General features: G+C 41.3%; 1 protein-coding gene across 2 annotated transcripts in view; it reads right to left on the minus strand.

The window, feature by feature from the left end:
- The window catches only part of CBFA2T2 (CBFA2/RUNX1 partner transcriptional co-repressor 2), a 169,813-nt gene extending 148,547 nt beyond the window's left edge, over positions 1-21,266 (minus strand). For both annotated transcript variants that reach the window (XM_049870138.1, XM_049870137.1), the window contains exon 1: positions 21,103-21,266. In XM_049870138.1, coding sequence (XP_049726095.1) covers positions 21,103-21,136 — 34 coding nt within the window. In that variant the 5' untranslated portion in view covers positions 21,137-21,266. The remainder of the gene's footprint in view (positions 1-21,102) is intronic.
- Positions 21,267-23,209: the final 1,943 nt, after the last annotated feature.

The following is a 23,209-nucleotide window of genomic DNA, read 5'->3' on the forward strand; positions in this document are numbered from 1 at the left end:
TGGATACAACAATAAGAATGAACTAGTGCTACGCACATGAATATATACGAATCTCAAAAACATTATCATTGAGCAAAAGAAGCCAGATTCAGGGACAACCTTAGGAGCCCTAATACAAGGCATAAACAGAATACAAAACATTACCAAAAATGACGAAGAGAAACCAGATAACTGGGAGCTCCTAAAAATCAAACACCTATATGCTCATCTAAAGATTTCACCAAAAGAGTAAAAAGACCACCTACAGACTGGGAAAGAATTTTCAGCTATGACATCTCAAACCAGCACCTGATCTCTAAAGTCTATGATTCTGTTAAAACTCAACCACAAAAAGACAAACAACCCAATCAAGAAGTGGGCAAAGGATATGAACACGCACTTCACTAAAGAAGATATTCAGGCAGCTCACAGACACATGAGAAAATGCTCTCGATCATTAGCCATTAGAGAAATGCAAATTAAAACTGTGATGAGATTCCATCTCACTCCAACAAGGCTGGCATTAATCCAAAAAACACAAAATAATAAATGTTGGAGAGACTGCGGAGAGATTGGAACTGCTGGTGGGAATGTAAAATGGTACAACTACTTTGGAAATCTATCTGGTGTTTTCTTAAAAAGTTAGAAATAGAACTACCATACAACCCAGAAATCCCACTCCTTGGAATATACCCTAGAGAAATAAGAGCCTTTACACGAACAGATATATGCACACCCATGTTTATTGCAGCTCTGTTTACAATAGCAAAAAGCTGGAAGCAACCAAGGTGTCCATCAACAGATGAATGGTTAAATATATTATGGTATACCCACACAATGGAATACTACGCTTCGATAAAGAACAGTGACTAATCTGTGAAACATTTCATAACATGGAGGAACCTGTGAAGCATTATGCTGAGTGAAATTAGTCAGAGGCAAAAGGACAAACACTGTATAAGACCACTATTATAAGATCTTGAGAAACAGTATAAACTGAGAAGAACACATTCTTTTGTGGTTACGAGAGCGGGGAGGGAGGGAGGGTGGGAGAGGGTTATTTACTTATTAGTTAGTGGATAAGAACTACTTTAGGTGAAGGGAAGGACAATACTCAATACAGGGAAGGTCAGCTCAACTGGACTGGACCAAAAGCAAAGAAGTTTCTGGGATAAACTGAATGCTTCGAAGGTCAGCGGAGCAAGGGCGGGGGTTTGAGGACTATGGCTTAAGGGGACTTCTAGACAATTGGCATAATAAACTCTATTATGAAAACATTCTGCATCCCACTTTGAACTGTGGTGTCTGGGGTCTTAAATGCTAACAAACGGCCATCTAAGATGCATCAACTGGTCTCAAACCACCTGGATCAAAGGAGAATGAAGAACACCAAGGTTACACGATAACTATGAGCCCAAGAGACAGAAAGGGCCACATGAACTAGAGACTTACATCATCCTGAGACCAGAAGAACTAGATGCTGCCCGGCCACAACCGATGACCGCCCTGACAGGGAGCACAACAGAGAACCCCTGAGGGAGCAGGAGATCAGTGGGATGCAGACCTCAAATTCTCATAAAAAGACCAGACTTAATGGTCTGACTGAGACTAGAAGAATCCCAGCGGTCATGGTCCCCAAACCTTCTGTTGGCCCAGGACAGGAACCATTCCTAAAGACTACTCATCAGACATGGAAGGGACTGGACAATGGGTTAGAGAGAGATGCTGATGAAGAGTGAGCTACTTGTATCAGGTGGACACTTGAGACTGTGTTGGCATCTCCTGTCTGGAGGGGAGATGGGAGGGTAGAGAGGGTTAGAAACTGGCAAAACGGTCATGAAAGGAGAGACTGGAAGAAGGGAGCGGGCTGACTCATTAGGGGGAGAGTAAACGGGAGTACGGAGTAAGGTGTATATAAGCTTATATCTGACAGACGGACTTGATTTGTAAACTTTCACTTAAAGCACAATAAAAATTATTTAAAAAAAAAAGTCAGATTAAAAAAAAAATACACTGTATGACACTATACAAAAAGTTCCAGAAAAGAACCCTCGATGATGCAAATGGTTTGCACTGACTACTAACCTAAAGGTTGGCAGTTGAAACCCACTCAGCAGCACCACAGAAGAAAGGCCTGGAGATTTGTTTTCATAAGGTTACAGCCAAGAAAACGCCATGGAGCAGTTCTACTCTGTAACACATAGGGTCACCAAAGGATTGGAAATGACTTAATGGCAATGGGTTTAAACAATGGCAGTACCCACTGCTGTCAAGTAGATTATGACTCACAGTGACCCTAATAGGCCAGAGTAGAACTGCCCCATAGGGTTTCCAAGGCTGTAAATTCTTATGAAAGCAGGCTGCCACATCTTTCTCCTGTGGAGCAGCTGCTGGGTTTAAGCCTCTGACCTTTCAGTTAGCAGCCAAGTGCTTTAACCACTGCACCACCAGGGCTCCTTTCAATGGTGATAGAAGTCAAGAGAGTGTTTACCCTGGAGAAGAGGGAGGGGAGTGACTGAGGTGGGCTTCTGAGATGCTTGCTCTTAATAGTCTATTTCTTGATCTGAGTGGTAGTTACACAGGTACAATGATTCTGTGAAAAGTCACTGAGATGTACCTTTATGATTTGTGCTTTTTCTGTTTCAGTAAAAAGAAACACTGTCAAGTTATCTTCCAAAAAGCTGTTACAACTGTTTCATTTATCTCTGAAACATCCTTCTATTGTAAGATGTTGCAAAAATTATTCTCATTTATTACTAAAAAAAAAAAAAATCCATGAGACCAAAAAGTCAACAACTATTTAAAGCAAAGATAAGAAGATAAGGGGGCAGGGAAACTAGAGCACTGAAAACTGAACAACCAGACTGCAATTAAAGAGAACGCAATGTCACTCAACAATTTGTATACTAACTGTCAAATGGTAACCTAATTTTCCGTGTAAACTTTCACCAAAAACACAGTATTATTTAAAAAATTTTAATTTTCATTTAAAATATAGTTCAAGACTAAGTGATAAGCTTAAGTCACTTCTTGAGTCACCCATAAATTGGAGTCCCAGTGTTGAAAAATCAACCCAAAGCTCTTTTCACACTAAGCCACACTGTCTACCTAGATACAAGGATCTATTTAGTAAGAAAAAATTACACATCTGTTACTGACAGATCTTTCCCCATAGGTTTCTTTGAAAAAAAATGTCATTATTCAGGGTAAATTTAATAAAACATAAAATTCTATCCCCGCCCCCTCCCCCGGTCCCCGAATCTGTGGGATATAAATCTCAGTCTGTCATGTTCCAGTATTTAATTGGCATGGATTGTCTGCTGTTTTCCTTGTAATCTCAAAGAGGGTTCACATGTAAACAGGGTTGATTTGGCAAATGAATAAATGTTCAAAGGGACTCCTTTCTTAAAACAAGTTTGTGCTCCACATGGCCAAACTCCCACACAATAAATTAACTCTTCAGCAGCCTTCAAGCTAAGAAGTTGGAGCCAAACCAATTAAGCCCTAATAGGATCCCAATTTCTTATTTCTGAGAGCAGAAGTTTAAATAAACCTCTCTTGGTTTATAAACCCTTGCCAGCCATCCCAGATAATCCTGTCACACTTATTTCCAAATCTACATTTATGTAAATGTGCTACAATCAAGAAAGCTTTGATTACTGCACATTAAAGCTGTCATTGCCACAACCAACATGTGCTTATAAAAACTGGGAAACTTCAATTCTTAAAAATTGTTTGTTGAAAATGATAGCCTTAATTAGAACAGAAAAGATAGCTGATAAACTGAATTTGATCCAGTTGTCTCCAGACCTTGCATACCCCAATAATTCTGCAGACTTACCCTATTCTCTGGTAGCTACCAAATGAACATAAAAGCAATTGTTAAAGGTCAGATACCATGCAGAGTGTAATTTTGTCTGAGAATTCTATCAGTGTCCCCTAGGGTTTATCACCTTTTAATTCACAGAACCACAGACTAGAGTAAGAAGGACCTCAGAGATCCTTTAGTTCAACCATCTTTTGACTTTCCTATATTTACGAAAGTCATCTGCCTCAACGAAAAACTGAGTACCCACTGTGCACACTTAGTAGGTGCTCAAAGTAAGTTCAAGGATTGAAGGGGCAGCAAGGGCAGAGTATCCAATAGCTGTCTATGTTTTTTACTGACAAAAGTCAGTTCCACATAAACAGGAAGGAAGTTTTTAGCACAGGCCCAAAGCTTGTAAGACAAGAGACTGAGGCAAAATATAATCAATGACAACTGAAAATAATAGAAGGCCAGAATTCAACAGGAAAAGCTGATCAGCCAGTTGACAACATGAGTTAGTGATGTTCACTGCCAAAAGATATACCAGAGATCAGCAGTCTTCATGGGACAGCAAAGTTCCATCTCAACTCTTTCTTCTCATTAGAAGACGGAGAAAGCAATGTAATCCCGACAGCCTCACTGCAGATAACGTGAGAGCAGGCAGGGAAGGAGAGAAATTGGCTCAAATAATGGCTCTTAATGGGGAGGGATGAGAATCATCTAGGAGGGTATTTAAAAACAGAAAAAAATCCTCCTACATTGATATTCTAATAACTCACTCAAGTAATTCTGATCACACACCCACAATCTGCCCACACTCACTTCCACCCCAGAAGAAAATGAGTCTTCCAGTTGTCAAGAACCAGACGCTTAAAACAATGGAAAGCTTACTTGAAGACTGTATAGTTAAGGAGCCGCTTAACGAAACTATCAGCTAAGTTGTACATTTTATTTCCTAATCTTCAAAACATGAAGTTAGGGGGGGAAAAACTATAAGAAAGCAATAACTATAGAATTCCTGAGAATTTGAGTTATATTGTTCTTCTACTTCCTTAATGATTCTTTCTGAGTTAAACCACTCACTAAACTAAAAAGTCTTTCAGACCTCAGTATTTCACGCCAATGGCAAGCAAGCAGGAATAATACACGCAATACAAACTTCTACACAAGTCAATTCTCCCAGCTGGGTTTTTTTTTATAGCTGATAATAAGTTTACATTACCAGGCAAAATGTCACCATCCACATCAATACAATCAGTGGTGACTTCCCAATGCCACTAACCTAAAGACAAATTCTTCAGCCTAACATTCTAAGTTTTCCGCAGCTCTGCTGCAACCTGCGTTTCCTCCCGTGCCCTGCACCTTCCAGCCCGGATGCCTTTGCTTATTCCAATAATTAGCAAACCAAAGCCCCTGTCCAAATCCTACCCATAGCCTATTTTAATAAGGCCTGTGGGCCAACAGAAGGGTAAGTGACAGAGACCATATGTGTACCGTAAAATCTAAAATATTTATTATTAGGTTCTATACAGCCTACCCTTGGCTTATTCCCACCTGGATTGCTTTCCCCAACCCATTTCTCCATACATACCAATCTGAGTTCTACCCATCCATCAAAATGCACCTGCCTGTTCAGTGAAGCCTCTTCTTGATACCTCCAATGGATATGCTCTCCTCTTAAATTTATCTCCTATTCTCCCTTAGCACACAAGGGATATTTTCCAAAACCAAAACTGAGAGTCCTGGTTTAAACAACTGCATTAATCTAATTTATTTGATTGTTTCCTGTCTTGTCCCTTAAAATCCATCTTCTTAGGGCCACCAGAGTACTCTATAACACAGCTTTATGTCATTCTCTTTTCTATTGCTCTCCATTAGCTATAATAAAATCCAAGATACAAAAAAAGCAAAAGAGACCCGGCCCCTGCCTACTTACTTCTCTAGTCTCATCTCTTGCCACTCTTCACCCAGCACTTTACACTCCATTAACGTATAGCTACTTTTAGCTCCCCTCAAACCTGGCCCAGTCTAAATTTCCCCAAATCCTATCCCTTCTTCACTTGGTCACTTGGTCACATAGGAGTATAAAAATCACTATACCATTTCTGGAGGGTAATTTGGAGTCATCTATCAAAATTAAACAAATGTGGATGTTCTTTACCCAACAATTCTATTTCTAAGATTTATGAAATGACATTGTCTGCAAAGTTATGTAGCATTGTTTGTAACAGCAAAGAAATAGAACACAAATGTCCATCAATAGTGGGCTGAGTTAAAAAAAAGAAAAAGGTAAGATGCATTCATACAATAAAATACAATGCAAAATCAGGAAGTTTTTTAGGTACTGATATTATATGGCCTACAGGAATACATAAGGATCCCTGGTGGTGCAACAGTTAAGCACTCGGCTACTAATCAAAAGGTCAGCACTTTGAACCCAGTGGTTTGGCAGAAAAAAAGACCTGGTGATCTGCTCCCATAAATATTACAGCCTAAGAACACCCTACCAGGCAGCTCAACCCTGTCCTGCTGGGTCGCTATGAGTCGGAATTGACACAACACAGGAATATATACGAAAGGATACAGAAAAAACGGGTAACCCTAGTTGCCTCCAAGGAGGTGAGGAAGACCATTCACTAAATACCCTTCTGTACCTTTATAATTCTGAATTATGTAAATGTATTACCGGCCCAACAATTAATTAAAAAAAAAGTTGTTGGCAGGAAAAAATAGATTTGGCTCAAGACAGGTATTATTTCCTCAAAGTAGCCTTTCTGGAAACACACTCACACATGCCCACATACACATCAGGTCAGATGCCCATGCTTAATGGCCCTTATTGCTTACACACGCCATCATCAAGGCTTACCATTTGATATTGAAACTACTTGTCTAGGGTCCTAACGGACTATATTTAAACTCCTACAGGGCCTTAGAATTCTCTTTCTATCTCCCAGTCTTTAGTACTAGGGGCTCAAGTTTTTTGTTTTTGTTGTTTTTAAACTAAAGAAGTATTTAAAATCAAGAGCATCCTAGAAGTGGGACAGAAATTGTCATCAAATTCCTTAAAAAAAAAAAAAAGGCTTACTGGATCTGCTGAGACTGGGGGACATCTCAAGATTATTGCCCTGAGATACCCTTTAAACCTTGAATGAAATTAGCCCCTGAGGTCACCTTTTAGCTAAGTAACAGATTAGCTCACAAAATAAAGAATCCTCCCCCTGCCCCATGAGTACCGTGCTCCTTTAAAAAATCATCTATATGAGACCAAAAGGTCATCAATTACTTTAAAACAAAGATGAGACTGTAAGCGGCAAGGAAATTAATGAAAATGGAACAGCCAGAATGGAAATACTGAGAATATTCATGCATTGTGAATATTTAATGTCACTGAACAGTTTGTATAAAACTGTTAAATGGGAACCTAAACTGCTGTGTAAACGTTCACTGAAAACACAATATTCTTTTTTAAAAAAATAGTATCTTAGAAAATCAATGACCTTTATTCACTGTAATAACTCATTATAGTTCACCTTTATTATAATTAGTTGTTTGTCTTTGAACACCATATAATTATTAGACTACTCAAATAAATGATCTATTGAACTCAACTTCCAGAGTAAAGAAAGCCAAGACATTGAAATGGCAAGTGAATTAAAATAATCCACAAAAAAGGGACAGTCACATAAAGATAACTGAGAATTGATTTTAGTATTTCAAATTACTGTTTATTAACTAACGTCTTTATGGGAGCTTTCTTCATTTACCACATCATTCCTCAGAGTCCAACAGTCACAAAACTAGCACCTACCTGCAGGAAGCTTACAGCAAAAGAAGCGCTGATGTCCATGGCTACAGCTAAATGCTCAGTAGCTCTGAGGCACTGTAAGCATCCCATCTCCTTCCTGGGACATTCCCTGCCTCCGCTGACTGAACTGGGATCCTGTTCCACTGTTTCCAAACACAACTCTCTCCCTAACAGCATCAGTTACAAGGGAAACACAGAGACAATCACTGTCCCAACTTACTTAAAACTCCAGTCATCAAAGTTCTCATTACAAGAGCAATCAACAAAGTGTTAGGACACAGAAGGAAAGACAAAATGGAAGATCTTCATGGGCAGGGACTCAATCTTTACCCACCTTGGCAGTCCCAAGGCACTTAGCACTACCCTTGAATCTAACAGCTCCCCGATATATTGTTAAATGAATAGCTTCACTTAGCGGGTCTAGGGGATTTTTACTTTATCTGTATAGGGTCACTATGAGTCAAAATGGACTCTACGGCAGTGGGTTTCGGTATTGTTCAAAATTTTTACAGTTGTGTATGTACTATTCATGGAAAACAAAGTAAACGGGAAAAGGGGGCACTGTGTCTCTGAGTTTACTGCAGTAATACTGGCCATTTTTTGCTGTTCAGGCCCTATTAAACCACTTCTGCCCTGACTTCTTTTTTCCCCACAATTGTTTTTTCCTGCAAACTTGTTCCGTAAACAACTACGAAGCCACTAAAATTGGCGTGTATTTCAAAACCACTCCTGTGATAATATACAGTGTTCAAAACACATTTTTACAGCGCCTCAATTGATTCTCACCTTGTCAGGTAGACAGATGAGGTATGGCTGTCCCCATTTCACAGATGAAAAAATAAACTCAAAATCTAATTATGAATTGTCCCAAGTTGTACTGCTTGTGAGCTGAAGGTGAAAGGAATGGCTGAGATGGCACCCATATCTTCTTTCATTACACCTCTCTCTCTCCTAAAAGAGAATGTTCCCTCCAAGTCCCAACACCCAAAAAGCCACACTCCTGCATAAACTGTGTGATAGTGAGCAAATGACTTGAATTCTCTGAACCAATTCCCTTACATGAAATAGAAGATGAAGACACTACTTCCTCTATACATATTTACGTACACATATATACATATATTTATTAGCTCTGTCCATCAGGAGGATCTAGAAGCAATAACACCCTGATAGCAATGAGCACACATAAGAGTCCAGATTTTAATCTCTAATTGATTTTCTAATTTTCTCCACTAAAAGGAATTAGGAGAGAAACAGCTGATTCCAATGCTCAGGTGGCAGAAAGGAAAAGATGAACCTGCAACATCTTTTTGTGCCAGAAAGTTAGGAAGTGGTTCAAGAATGTTGGGAATTTGTCAAAAGAACACAACACAAGCTTGAAATAGTTTCTAATGGCCAAATCTGGGACAATTTTAATACCACAATAAATAATGATGGTTAACAGATTAAGAGCCAACTGAATAAAAAAAAAAGAGTCCATAAATCCCTATTAATATAAATAAGTAAATAAGGGTAAGACAATGCTCTACAATACAATGCTAATAAATGAAGAAGGAATGATAGAAATAGAAGCTCATTTGGCAACTAACACAATATAATTTACTCAGGCAAAAATCATCAGTAGATGCTAAAACTAGCGAGTGAAAGTTTGATGAAAAAACAAGATATTTACATGGACTCAAAGTATCTCCCCACAAGATTCTCATTAATTAAAAAGGGAAAAATAATAACTTTATAGAGGAGAAGCCTGGTAGACATCATCTTAAACAAGTGGTCAAAGTTAAACATCATTAGTAGTGGATATCATACCTCCTGATCAGATGCACTATGAAGGACACAACATCACTTTGTGATATTCCTGCCAAAAGTGCATAATCTGAATCTATTCATAAGATGAATCCAGGCTGAGGGACATTCTACAAAATAACTGGCCTGTACCCTTCAAAAAAGTCAGGATCATGAAAGATAAAAGACTGAAGGGCTCTTCCAGGCTGAAGGAGACCTGACAACTAAATATAACACATGAGCCTGGATTGGATCCTAGACTAGAAAAATTGGCTTTTTTCCTATAAAGAATATTATTGGAACAAGAGGCAAAAATTCAAATAAAGACTATATATTAGATAATATTGCATCGAGGCAATATTTCCTGATTTTGCTAAGTATATTGAGGTTACATAAGGGAATGTTCTTGTTTTTAGGAAATACATATTATATTATTTAGGGTAATTGCTGTCAAGCCAATTCCAACTCATAGTGACTGTATAAGAGTAGAACTGCCCCATAGGGTTCTAAAGCTGTAAATCTTTATGGAAGCAGACTGCCACATCTTTCTCCTGCGTAGGGGCTGGTGGGTTCGAACCATCGGCCGTTCGGTCAACAGCCGAGCTCTTTCACCACTGCACCACCAAGAGCTCCACTTAGGGTAAACAGGCATTAAATTTGTAACTTATTCTGTAATACATACATGGTTCAGAAAAATAATACTAACATGTATATATAAAGAAAGGAGCCCTGGTGGTACAGTGGTTAAGCATTTGGCTGCTAACTGAAAGGTCAGGGGTTCAAATAAAGCAGCCACTCCTCAGAAGAAAGATGTGACATGGTCTGTTTCCATAAAGATTACAGCCTTAGAAACCCTATGGGGCAGTTCTACTCTGTCCTACAGGGCTGTTATGAGTAAGAATCAACTCAACAGCAATGGCTTTTAAATATAAAAAGAAAGAAAGGCAAATGTAGTAAAATGTTGACATCTGAGGATCATGGAGAATGGAACCCAGAAATTTTTATACTGCCCTAGCAACTTTTCTCTTAGTTTGAGATTATGTGGAAATACAAAGTTTAAACAAAGGAGTCAGAAAAGTGCTTTTTTCATAATGCAGATCATCATCTTTGAATATGTGTTTTTCAAAAGCAGCTTATCATATCATATCATATATTTAAGAAGGGCTTTTTTTAAGAGTACAGTTCAAAACCCTGGACATTAGGGAAAAACCAATCACTAGGACATCATGTAAAGGGTCATCAAAAACGAGAGAAACCCTCAATGAGGTAGACTGATACAACAGCTGCAACGATGGACTCAAACATACCAATAATCATGAAAATGGCACAGGACGGTGCAACGTTTCACTCTGTCATACGTACATAAGGTCGCTGTAAGTCAGAGCCTAATCGATGCCAACTGTCATGGATTGAATTGTGTTCCCAAAAATGATCTGTCAACTTGGCTAGGCCATGATTCCCAGTATTGTGTGACTGTCCACTATTTTGCCATCTGATGATTTTCCTATGTGTTGTAAATCCTGCCTCCGTGATGTTAATGAGGCAAGATTTGAGGTAGTTATGTTAATGCGGCAACTCAATCTCTTTGGAGATACAAAAGTGAGAAGCCAGTAGAGACATGGGGACTTCACACCACCAAGAAATGTGGCTTCTCTAGTAAAGATTTATAGCCTTGGAAACACTATGGGACAGTTCTACTCTGTCCCATAGGGCTGCCACAAGTTGGGATTGACTCTAAGGGCGTGGGGGTGTGTGTGGTTAGTGTCGCTCCATAAGGACAGAAGGTAAAATGAGTATCTCTGCTGTTTGGAATGTTTGTTCTCAGACGACTTCAAAAAATTAAAAGCAAGCAAGACCTCTATGTGGAGATAGCTAAGTTAACAAAGGAATTAAGAGAAACATTTGTCAGAGAAGAAAAGGTCAAAGCAGTGTGTCAAGGGAGCTGTACTATGCCTGGTATTAACATTTCACTTGAGCTGCCGGAGAGGTCAAATTACCAACTCCAAAGCTATAAATTCAGACCAAAGGATACCTGGCTTTGGGTTAATCTGAATTTTAATGTCTGCATTTAGTTACAACAACACAAAATACAGAGAGGGATAGAATCAAACTCTTAAAAAGCCACATTCTCAAGTAAAGGTTCACTGCACAGTCCGTACACTGTATCTGATGATCCCTATTTGACAGCCCCTCACAGGGCCACGCAGAATTACCATGGCCATTTCTTGGGCTTTTGATCTTCACTGTCATCGTCTGCTTCGCTGCTAAGATCAGGAAACACATGGGATGAATTGGTAAAGGCTGCAGAGAGTTTTGTTTTTTTTTTTAAATTCATCTCTAAGGCCAATGTAGGATATCTCTGAACAAGATCTAACACAGCAGTCTTTAAATCATATCCCAATTCCTAGGACGTTTTTAAGTAAGAAGAGTTGTTAGGGAAAGAGTTGATGAAGAAAGATGAAGGGAAATCAATTATCTTCAGGGAGCTCTGGGCCCTTCCGGAACACAAACCCAAAAACCTCTAGTAAAAAGGAGAAGCCATGTGATAGAGGGTAAAAAATAGGGGGTTTTGGACTCAGATCTCAATGTGTAATAAGTGAACTCAACACCAGGCCAGAGCTAGGTTTTAATCCATCCATCTGCTAGTTATTAACTGTGTGACCCTGGCAATTTACTGAACTTCTCCAAGCATTATTTCTTCGTCTGCAGAACAGAGAAACTAACTCCCTCCCAAGGTTTTTCTAAGAATGACAAGAGATGACATACATGAAAAGTGTCTAACAGGAAGTCTAGCAACGACTTTTTTCTTTTTTTAAAGAATAACTGGACTTAAAAGTCAGATTCAGTTCACACATTTTTGCTATTGACTCATTTCACAAGTTTAATTTATAGTCCCCAGCCCCTATAATTTCAGATAGCCTCAAGGCCTTCAAGGGGCCCAAGACAGAAACCAGAGACAGAGGCAAAAAGCTACTTAACCAGCCATAATAAAACCCAGAAATAGGCTCATATTGCACATATAGACTGTCAGTACAGCATATTGAGGCCTCTGCCCTTGGTAATCAGACCAAAGCACAAACAATAACCAGGGGGGAGATTCTCCCTCATCAGCCTTCAAACTTTCAGGAATTTGAAGCAAATCTTTACAAATAAGTGATCGCTTTCTAACATAAGGTTTAAAACAATATGCTAAAACTAAGAAAAGAGGATAAAACTGACAGGTGAGAAACCTTACTTTCCCACCTCTCTCCTCTTACTCTCATTACCCAGGAAGAGGTACAAACTTAGTGAATTAACTCATCTTGGTTCTAGTGCTGCATTTATTCATTATACATTATTATTTAAGCCATCTTTCCAGCCTAAATTCAAATAACTGATCTAAAGTATGGACTCACCCTACACAATAGGCTTGCCACTCAAGAACAATCATAAAGTCAATCTCGCTGCTAATTTTTAGAATCTATCCATATGTAGGAAATCCAATCAGTTCTGAACCAGCGTAAATTTATTCAAAGTCAAAGACAGGCCAAAATCATTACAAGTGTCCAAAACATGATTCAATTCAGTAAATCCCAACCCTCAAACAAAACATCAGAAATCAAAGGATAGCTTTGTTCCTAAAAGGAAAACTTATACCCAACTCTAAGCAAGGACTCACTAAAACATAAATTCTAAATTAATACGCAGATAGCGGGTGATTAAGTAATTAAGATTTCACAGCAATACTGCTTTCAAAGTCTTCATGTCACTTCACTCAAGTTGGCCACAAGATGGGGGTAGGGTGTATACAGAACATACAAGAAATGTTCTGAACATTCTTCCCCAAAAAGGGAAGAAACAGTCATGAAAAGTTCTGGACTGCAGTAATTTTTAGATATCTATAAGCACTATTTCCCTCCCCTTACAGATCCTGTTTTTGATGACTTAAATGACCTTTCAAAACAGAGGAACTTTACAGTGATAGCTAAGTAAGGAGGGTTTCATTTTCCTGTTTATCCATCGATGGCCATATTTTAAATAACAATAGCTACCTTAAAGATTAAGAACGGAGGTTCTCCAATCAGAAAGATCTAGATTTTAATCCAGACTTGATCAATTATTAGCTATATGACCTCTCTGAATCTATTCCCTAATTTGTAAAATGAGGGTTTAATACTTACCTAAAAGATTGGAGCTGAGGATTAAAAAGGCAAAAGGTGAGTATAAAGCTTGGTATGGTATCTGGCCCCAAATAGGCATTTAATATTAGTATTATTATTAGGTAGGAATTATCCCCATTTATAGATTAAAAAAAATTCTCAGAGGTTGAACAATTTCCCAGAAGAACTCAGCCTCAAACCCTAAATCTGCCTCTGAGTTCTGCTTTTTCCATTATGCCAAACAACCTGCCTCAGGTATATCTCTGCCTCTTTAAACAGTCTTTGTTGCTGTAAATTGCCACCTAGTGGGCTCCAACTCTCGGCAACCTTATCTATAACAGAACAAAATGTCGCCTGGTCCTCCACCATCTTCATGATCTTTGATGTGTTTGAGCCCATTGTTGTGGCTGTTGTATCCATCTGTCTCACTGAGTTTCCCTCATTTTCACTGACCCTCTGTCTTATCTAACATGATGTCCTTTTCTAGCAGTTGGGCTTTTCTGATGATGTAAGCAAGAGGAAGTTTCCCCATCCTCACTTCTAAGGAGCACTCCAGTTTTCTTTTAAGGCTGATTTGATCGTTCTTCTGGCCACCCATGGGTATAGTCAATATTTTTTGCCAACACAATTCAAATGCATCAATTTTTCTTCCGTCTTCTTTTTTTACTCTCTACCTTTCATGCGCATGTGAAGCAACTGAAAAGACCATGAGCTTGGGTCAGGCACACCTTAGTCACCAAAGTGACACCTATGCTTTTTACAACCTTAGGGGAGTCTTTTGAAGAAGATATGCCCAATGCAATATGTCCTTTGATTTCCTGACTGCTGTTTCCACGAGTGTTGATTGTTGATCCAAGTACAATGAAATCCTTGACAAATTCAACTTTTTCTCCATTTATCATGATAGCTGTTGGTCCAATGGTGAGGATTTTTGTTTTATTTACTTAAACAGGCTACTAACTACAATTTGTCATGACTGTGTGATCATTAAGAATACTGACTGCCCAAGCAAAGTGATGAACTCAAGGGTTACTGCAAACCTGTAGGGCTATTCATCTCAAGAATAAATAGTCCCGGCTTATGATGCATTTATCTTACTCCCCTTTTTTCTCATCTGGTAGTTTGAGGGAATAATTAAGTACATCAATGTGGCATAGCAGGTAAGGACTGCAGGAAAGGATGAGATCCTATCTTTCACTGTCAGTATGCTTGCCTGAGGTAGACCCTCTCCCTCCATCTGATTTGTTGCTTTTGAATCTGCTATGAGCTGGAGAATCAAACAAGTACCCTTGTTTGGCATACGTGTAGAATATAAGCAAGCTTTAGTGAAAGTCTAGTCCCATTTACTCTCCCCCTAATGAGTCAGCCCGCTCCCTTCTTCCAGTCTCTCCCTTCGTGACCATTTTGCCAGTTTCTAACCCTCTCTACCCTCCCATCTCCCCTCCAGACAGGAGATGCCAACACAGTCTCAAGTGTCCACCTGATACAAGTAGCTCACTCTTCGTCAGCATCTCTCTCCAGCCCATTGTCCAGTCTGCATACGGTTTTCAATGGCTGATTTTTCTGAAATAGATCACCAAGACTTTCTTCCGAGGTTATCTCTGGGTGAACCTGAACTGCCAACTTTTTGGTTAGTGGCCAAGTGCTTAACGTGCTTCCATCATAGAGTCATGGTCCCAACAGGAAAGAGATGGCATGCTGCAGTAAGAATAACTCAAGGAGGGATTAATAAGGTGACTGTCTTAGTTATCTAGCGCTGCTAGAATAGAAATATCATAAATGGGTAGCTTTAACAAAGAAATTTATTTTCTAACAGTTTAGGAAGCTAGAAGTCTGAATTCAGGGTGTCTGGTCTACGTGAGGAAGCCCTGGTGGCGTAGTGGTTAAGTGCTACAGCTGCTAACCAAAGGGTCGGCAGTTCAAATCCACCAGGTGCTCCTTGGAAACTCTATGGGGCAGTTCTACTCTGTCCTATAGGGTCACTATGAGTCAGAATCGACTTGATGGCACTGGGTTTTGGTTTGTTGGTCCAGGGGTAGGTTTTCTTTCTCAGCTGGCTCTGGAGGAAGGTCTTTGTCTCTTTGAGCTTCTGCTTCTGGGTGGTCTTCATGTGGCCTGGCATCTCTTTTCCCCTATCTCCGCTAGCTACCTTGCTTGTTTAATCTCTTTTATATCTCAAAAGAGATTGACTCAAGACAGACCTTACACTAATCCTGTCTCATTAATGTAACAAAGATGACCCATTCCTAAATAGGATTATAACCACAGGCAGAGAAGTTAGGATTTATAACATATTTCTGGGGGGCACAATACAATCCATAACAGTGACTATAAAGAAAGATGCAGGCAGGATATAAAATAATCGCCAGGGATAGTGTAGTACCCTGGGGATGGTGAGAGCACAGCTGTGACCACCTCTAAGGCCTAAGGACAAAGGGAATAAAATTTAGTAGGAGGAAGTCATGTAAAGACAACCACCTTTAAAAGAGCAGTGGCCATCAATCAAGTGACATAGTCAGTTGGAAGCAACACCCATAGGGAGGGAACAGGGAAATAAATTGTGTGACCTCAGAGTGGAATGATGTCTACTGATACAGCCCATGTAGGTAAGCTAGCCTCCCAGGGCAGAGAACAGAGTGGGAAAGAATGGAGAGCAAATCTAGAGGAGCAAATGGAAGACGTTCAACCTCAGAGAAGTCTTTCTGGCGCATCTCTTCTGTAATCTTAGCATTAAGTACGCAGAAAAGGGAAGTCATTGAACATGACAATTCTCTCCACCTCTGAATAGCTAACGCACAGGGCCTAACTGCTGTTAAGTCCCGTTGAGTTGGTTCCGACTCATAGTAACCGAATGTAAAATAGAATGAAACACTGCCCAGTACTGCACCATACTCACAATTATTGCTATGTTTGAGCCCATTGCTGCAGCCACTGTGTCAATCCATCTCCTTGAGGGTCTTCCTCTTTTTCGATGACCCTCTACTTTACCAAGCATGATGCCCATCTCCAGGGACTGGTACCAAGGTACGTACAGGAAACAAAGTCTTGCTATCCGTGCTTCTAAGGAGCATTCTGGCTGTACTTCTTCCAAGACAGGTATGTTTGTTCTTTTGGCAGTCCACAGTATATTCAATATTCTTCACCAACACCATAATTCAAAGGCATCAATTCTTCTTCAGTCTTCCTTATTCATTGTCCAGCTTTCACACGCATATGAGGCGACTGAAAATATCATCGTTTGGATCAGGTGCACCTTAGTCCTCAAAGTAACATCTTTGCTTTTTAGAGGTCTTTTGCGGCAGATTTGCCCAATGCAATATGTCGTACGACTGCTGCTTCCATGGGTGTTGATTGTGGAGCCAAGTAAGATGAAATCCTTGACAACTTGAGTATTTTCTCCATTTATCATGATGTTGCTTATTACTCCAGTTGTAAGGATTTTTGTTTTATGATGAGACATAATCCATACTGAAGACTGTAGTCTTTGATCTTCATTAGTTTAAGTGTTTCAAGTCCTCTTCACTTTCAGCAAGCAAGGTTTTGTCACCTGTATAACGCAAGTTGTTACTGAGTCTTCCTCCAATTCTGATGTTGCATTCTTCTTCATACAGTTCAGCTTCTCGGATTATTTGCTCAGCATTCAGATGGAATATGGTGAAAGGACATAACCCTGATGCACACCTTTTCTGATTTTAAACCACTCAGTATTTCTTAACTACCATATAGTATTTGCAACTGAGTTTTTCCTTAAGTATGATCACTTGCCATTCCACTTGTAATTGTTTAGTATTCCTTGAAGATTCAATAATTGATACACCCTACTCCATACTTACAGGAGCCCTGGTGGCACAATGGTTAAAGCACTCGGCTGCTAACCGAAAGGTCAGCAGTTTGAATTCACTATCTGTTCCAGGAGAGAAAGATGTGGCAGTCCACTTCTGTAAAGATTTACAGCGTTGGAAACCCTATGGGGCAGTTCTACTCTGTCCAATAGGGTCGCTATGAGTCGGAAGCAACTTGACAGCAACAAGCGGGTTAGGTCTCCCCAAACTTATGAACTTCCCACTTTTAAACATGCTTATTTCTGTCATCTGGAATCCTTCTTAATAATTTGATGCTTGGAGGTCACTGCTTGACGTATTCATCATTTAGCCTTAGGCCTCCACAGCTTATCTTAGTATTTTGCATTAGCCTAAACTAAGGGCTGGTGATGAGTCTATTAGTTCGGCGATTAGGTATGAACACACACCTAGGATGCAAAACGCAACTTGCTAGGTAAAATAAAAATACAAAAATGCAGATACCATCATAACCCTCAAGCAGCTTATAGTCTAAGAGCTTATAACTAAGAACGCAGAGTGAGGTAAGTGCCACCACAGAAGGAAGAGCTGCACTGCTGTGAAAAGTTCTGGAACATGGCTCCTTGCCATCTGGCCCCTGGTAGGCACAACTGCAGCCAGAACTCACTGGCTCCACCCAATTTCTCCATAGCTCCAGATCTGAGGAACAACTCACCAAGCCCTCAAAAGCCTCCAAGTCTCCACACCCTATACCCTCAGCCAATATGTCTGCCCTACTCCTCCTGGAAAAGCCCCTCTCCTCTTTAAGGGCTGGTTCAAATGTCATCTCCTTACTTGGACCCTCAAAGAACAATCAGTTATGTCTCCTCGTATTACCAAAAGTCTCCACTTTGAGGACTTAAGCACTTTATTACTACCTGTTTACCTATGCAGGACCCCTATGAGACTATGAGATTCTAAGTCATCTTTCTATCCTCAGGCACTAACAGTGCCCAAAATACACTGTGTAAAGAACTCTTTAAGTATTTTATCTATATTAACATATATTTATTATATTAACATATACACATATTAATCTTTGCAATAAAACTGCAAATGAAGTAGGAACAATTATCACTTCAATTTTACAGATGAAGAAAATTAAGTGTACAGAAAGGTTAAGTAATTTGCCTAATGTCTCAAAGCTAATAAGGACTGCACCCAAGGATTGCAACCTAGGCAGAACTCCAGAACCAAATTTCAAAAGCTTAGAATTTCAGTCTAAACCATTATGTTCTACTGCCTCTATTGAATAAACTAGATTTCTTTCACAGTAACAGAACTAATAGGTATAGAGAAAGATCCCACTTACGGTCTCCACCCCCAGAGATGTAAATTACTATTAGAAAGACAACACTGGAACTTGTACTGATAATTCCTGTAGCTCATCCTTTTGTAAAATGTCTATTTTTACACATAATATAAAATGTACATAATGCACGGTACAGTTGATAATGCAGGATACAGTTGAAGTATGGTTTAAAATAAAGTCATATAATGTGTGTGCATATTTGACACTATTTGCCAAAGGAATGAATGCTAAAAATATTTGAGGCCGCTGCTCTAAACTCGTCCCCAGGGACTCTGGTTCAGGGGCTCAACCACTTGACTCAGGACAGAGATCCCACATTATCTCTCTCTAGCACTTTCAGTTAAAAAACATTAGCCAATCAAAACTACAGATAAGCTTCTGGAAGCAACAGTATGCTCTTTTATTTATTCATCTTTGTAAGCCCAATGTTCACCAATGGGCCTGTGCTTAGCAGATGGTCAATGCTGAACCTAACTGTATCAGAAACCTCACTAAAAAACCTTCTCAATACCACTCCACTTTAATGTAATTTACTATATACTTTCACATTAAAAGTATACTAAGTACATTGCCTAGGAATGTATAGAACTGCCGACCCTTTGGTTAGCAGCCGTAGCACTTAGCCACTACACCACCAGGCTTTCCAGAATTCTCTTAGGAGCACTTAAAAAAAAAAAAAATCCTGTAGTTACATAATAGAATCAAAAAAATTACCGTATTTTCAGGCATGTTTTTAAACTGAGAACTGCATAAAAGAGATCTGAACATAAAAAATTTAAGTTCAGATAAAAGGTCCTCTCACTTTACTGAAATGGTACACCCTTGTCATGCCTAAGGTCACCTCTGTCTGCTTCTGTTTAGTTGTAAGTTCCAACAGAAAGAGACCAAACCATCAAAAGCAGCAACTATACTCTTGACTCTGAAGAGGCATTAGCTGGCTGGATCTACTTTTTAGAGTCATTTAACGGGTGCCAAAAAAAGAGAGGATGAATAAAGCCTCCCTTTTCTGTGCTGAAGAACACAGGCTGAGTCCAGGACAGCCTGAGTATGAACCCTTGATTTACCCAGTCCAAGCTGTGTGACCTAAGAAGCAGGGTCCCTTCTGTGTTCCTCAGTTTCATCATCTGCAAAATGGGCATACAAGTAACTACCTCTTATTTAGGTTGTCATCAAGATTAGATGATAATTTACCTGTTTCCTCATTTACTGTGCCCCACCTCCACCTAAACTCAAAGCAGGTGTTTCATCTATCTTGCTGGTTGCTATATTCCCAGGGCCTAGAATGGTATGCTTTGCTTAACAGATGATTTAATAAGCATTATATGAATACAAAATGCCCGGTCCTCAAAAAATGTTGGCTACTATTGTTATTGTAACGGTAAACAATTAAAATTTTATTTCTGTTATTAAAAGATACAGCCTGCCCCTGTGGAGATCACAATTCTAGGGGGACACTAGATAAATGCTGGAGTGGAAAAAGGGTTGGTAACAGTAACTAACAATTAAATCGTAAAAACCCAAAAATCAAACCCGCTGCCCTGGAGTAGATTGCAACCGATAACGACCCTATAGGAGAGAGGAGAACTGCCCCATAGGATTTCCAAGGAGTGACTGGTGGATGTGATTCGAACTGCCTACCTTTTGGTTAGCAGCCTAGCAGCCGAACGCTTAACCACTGCGCCACCAGGCTCCTGCAATTAGATCATAGAGCAGTACTAATCCTGGACAAAATCTTAAACAAATACACAACCACAGCCTACTTTAGGGTTTTCTCGAGTGAGGTTCACACTAAAAAAATGAGGTTTATTAGCGATTACAATAATGACAGATTTCCCGCTTGTGTATGTGCCAAGCTCTATGCCAAACATTCTACTGGCCTCACAGAACCCCAGAGTCCTGGCGGTGGGGAGGGGGAAGCAATCTTCACACCCCCATTTTTCAGATGGGGGAACTGAGACTCAATAAGGCCCAAGGTCACAGGCGATAAGTGAGAAAGCCGGGATATGAACACAGGCAGTCGACCCCCAACCTGTGCTCCAGCGACCCGCCCTCGCCTCCCTCATCATCAACCACACACCCCTCAAAATCCAGCATGTGTAATTTCTCCAGGGACCAGACTTTCCGGCCCAAGCGCTGGAGAACAAAACAATACTTCTCCGCGGACAAGTCCGAGGGACGCCGGCCCGGCCTGAGCTCCGAGGCCGCGGTCCCCAGTTTCTTTCACGTCGTGAACCCCGAGCCCTCTGGAAGGCGCGGGAAGCGCGGGGTGACCTCGAAAGCCCGGGGAGACCCGGCCTGCAGCGTGACCTTGGGCCCGCCGCCCCGCTGCGGGCCTCAGTTTCCCCAGCCGGGCCTCCCGAGAACCTCGCATCCGTGGAGTCGCAGGCCCGTCACACGCCCCCCTCAGCCGCCCGCCTTCGCGCTCCTCTTACGTTGGAAGGCGGCCGCTCCTGGGACGCCCACCATCGCCGCGCGCCTCCACCGCGCCCGCCCGTCTCGGACCGCGGCCCGGGTAGCTCTCAGGCGCTGCCGCTGGACCTGCAGCCGCCGAACTCTGAAACGCCAGCGCCGCCGCTTCTGCCTCTGCCTCTGCCGCCGCCGCTAGGCCGCGCACCGCCCCGCCCCGCCCCCGGCCTGGCCCCGCCCCTCCCGCCGGGCACGCCCCCGCCGCGCGCTCTCGCCCGACAGACCAACGCACGCGGAAGCCGGGCTTCGGCACCAACTCCCGCTAAACACCGCCCCCTGACCTGCCCCGCCCCTTCCGCGCGAATCTACCGCCCTATCCCGGCACACCCTGCTTCTCAGGCCCTCCCCACTGCGTCACGCGCGCCAGGCACGCACACGGCCCGCTCCTCTGGCGCTGGGAGTCCTGCTGTGGCGAAGGTGGCCTCCCAGGCCCGGGGCGGAGCCATAGGGGGCGGGACTTAAGGAGGCGGGGACAATGCCTCACCTGAGTTCTCCAGGTTTAGGCCTGGTCGCTTTTGCGAATGTTTGGAGGCAACTCAGCTCTCCTTTCCTGCGTATTGTTAGGTGCCGTATGGAGTCGGTTCCAACTCATAGCGACCCCATGGGGAACAGAACAAAGGACTGCCCGGTCCTGTGCCATCCTCACAGTGTTGCTCTGTTTCAGCCCACTGTTGCAGCCACTATGTCAAACCATCTTCTTGAGGGTCCTCCTCTTTTTCGCTGACCCTCTACTTTACCAAGCATGAAGTCCTTCTCCAGGGACTGGTCCCTCCTGATGACATGTCCAAATTATGTGAGACAAATTCTCACCATCCTTCTTTCTAAGGAGGATTCTTACTGTACTTCTTCCAAGACAGCTTTGTTCCTTCTTCTGACAGTCCATGGTATATTCTATAGTCTTCGCCCTCACCATAATTAAAAGGCATCAATTCTCTGGACTTTTTTTATTCGTTGTCCAGCTTTCGCGGGCATGGGCCGTCAAGTACGTTTGAGTCCTCGAAGTGACATGTTTGCTTCTTAACACTTTAAAGAGGCCTTTTGCAGCAGATTTGTCCAATGCAATATGTTGTTTGATTTCTTGACTGTTGCTTCCATGAGGGTTGATTGCAGATCCAAGTAAAAGGAAATCCTTGACAACTTCAACATTTTCTCCGTTTCTCATGATGTTGCTTATTGTTCTAGTTGTGAGGGTTTTTGTTTGCTTTATGATGAGATGTAATCTATACCGAAGGCAGTAGTCTTTGATCATCATCACTAAATGCTTCAAGTATTCTAGCCCGGTGCCACTGAGTTCATTCTGACCCATAGCAGCGTCCTAGGGTTTCCGATGCTGTAAATCTCTGCAGAAGCAGATGGCCGCATCGTTCTCCCACTAACCCGCCGCTGGTGGCTTCAAACTACTGACCTTTCCATTAACGGTTGATCACTTTAACCACTGCACCACCAGGGCTCCTTTTCAACTATTTTAGTGGCCTGTAAAATGTTGTCATCATCATAAATCCATAAAAAACCAAACCTGTTGCCGTGGAGTCGATTCTGACTCATAGCGACCCAATAGAAATAATTGTTAGCTATCAGGTTTTTATCATGAATATTTATTGAGTTCTTTATCTATTCAGGTGCTATTTTTATACACTCAATCCAGTTAATCCTCTCAATGAGGGAAAAAAATATTGCTTTCCCTTATGGCATACTGGCTAAGAGCTTGGCTGCTAACAAAAAAGGTCGGCTGTTCGAATCCACCAGCAGCTCCTTGGAAACCCTATGGGTCAGTTCTACTGTGTCCTATAGGGTCGCTATGAGTTGGAATCAACTGGAAGGCAATGGGTTTGGGTTTGGATTTTCCACATATGAAGAAACAGGTTCAGAGAAGTGAAAGGGCTTCCCCACGTTGTTGCTGTTAGCAAAAAGCAGAAATGAGATAGGAATGTAGGTTCTTCTGATTAGTGGCATCACTAGAGTTGGTGTCACTCAGTGCAGCAACTCGTGCTGTCAAGTCCTTCCCACGGGTCTCCTCCCAGACCAAACCATACAGAATCCTTAGTAATGTTTTATGTGCTAATGTCACGCATA

This window comes from Elephas maximus, chromosome 25, assembly GCF_024166365.1.
Source record: "Elephas maximus indicus isolate mEleMax1 chromosome 25, mEleMax1 primary haplotype, whole genome shotgun sequence".
NCBI classification, from domain to species: Eukaryota; Metazoa; Chordata; class Mammalia; order Proboscidea; family Elephantidae; genus Elephas; species Elephas maximus.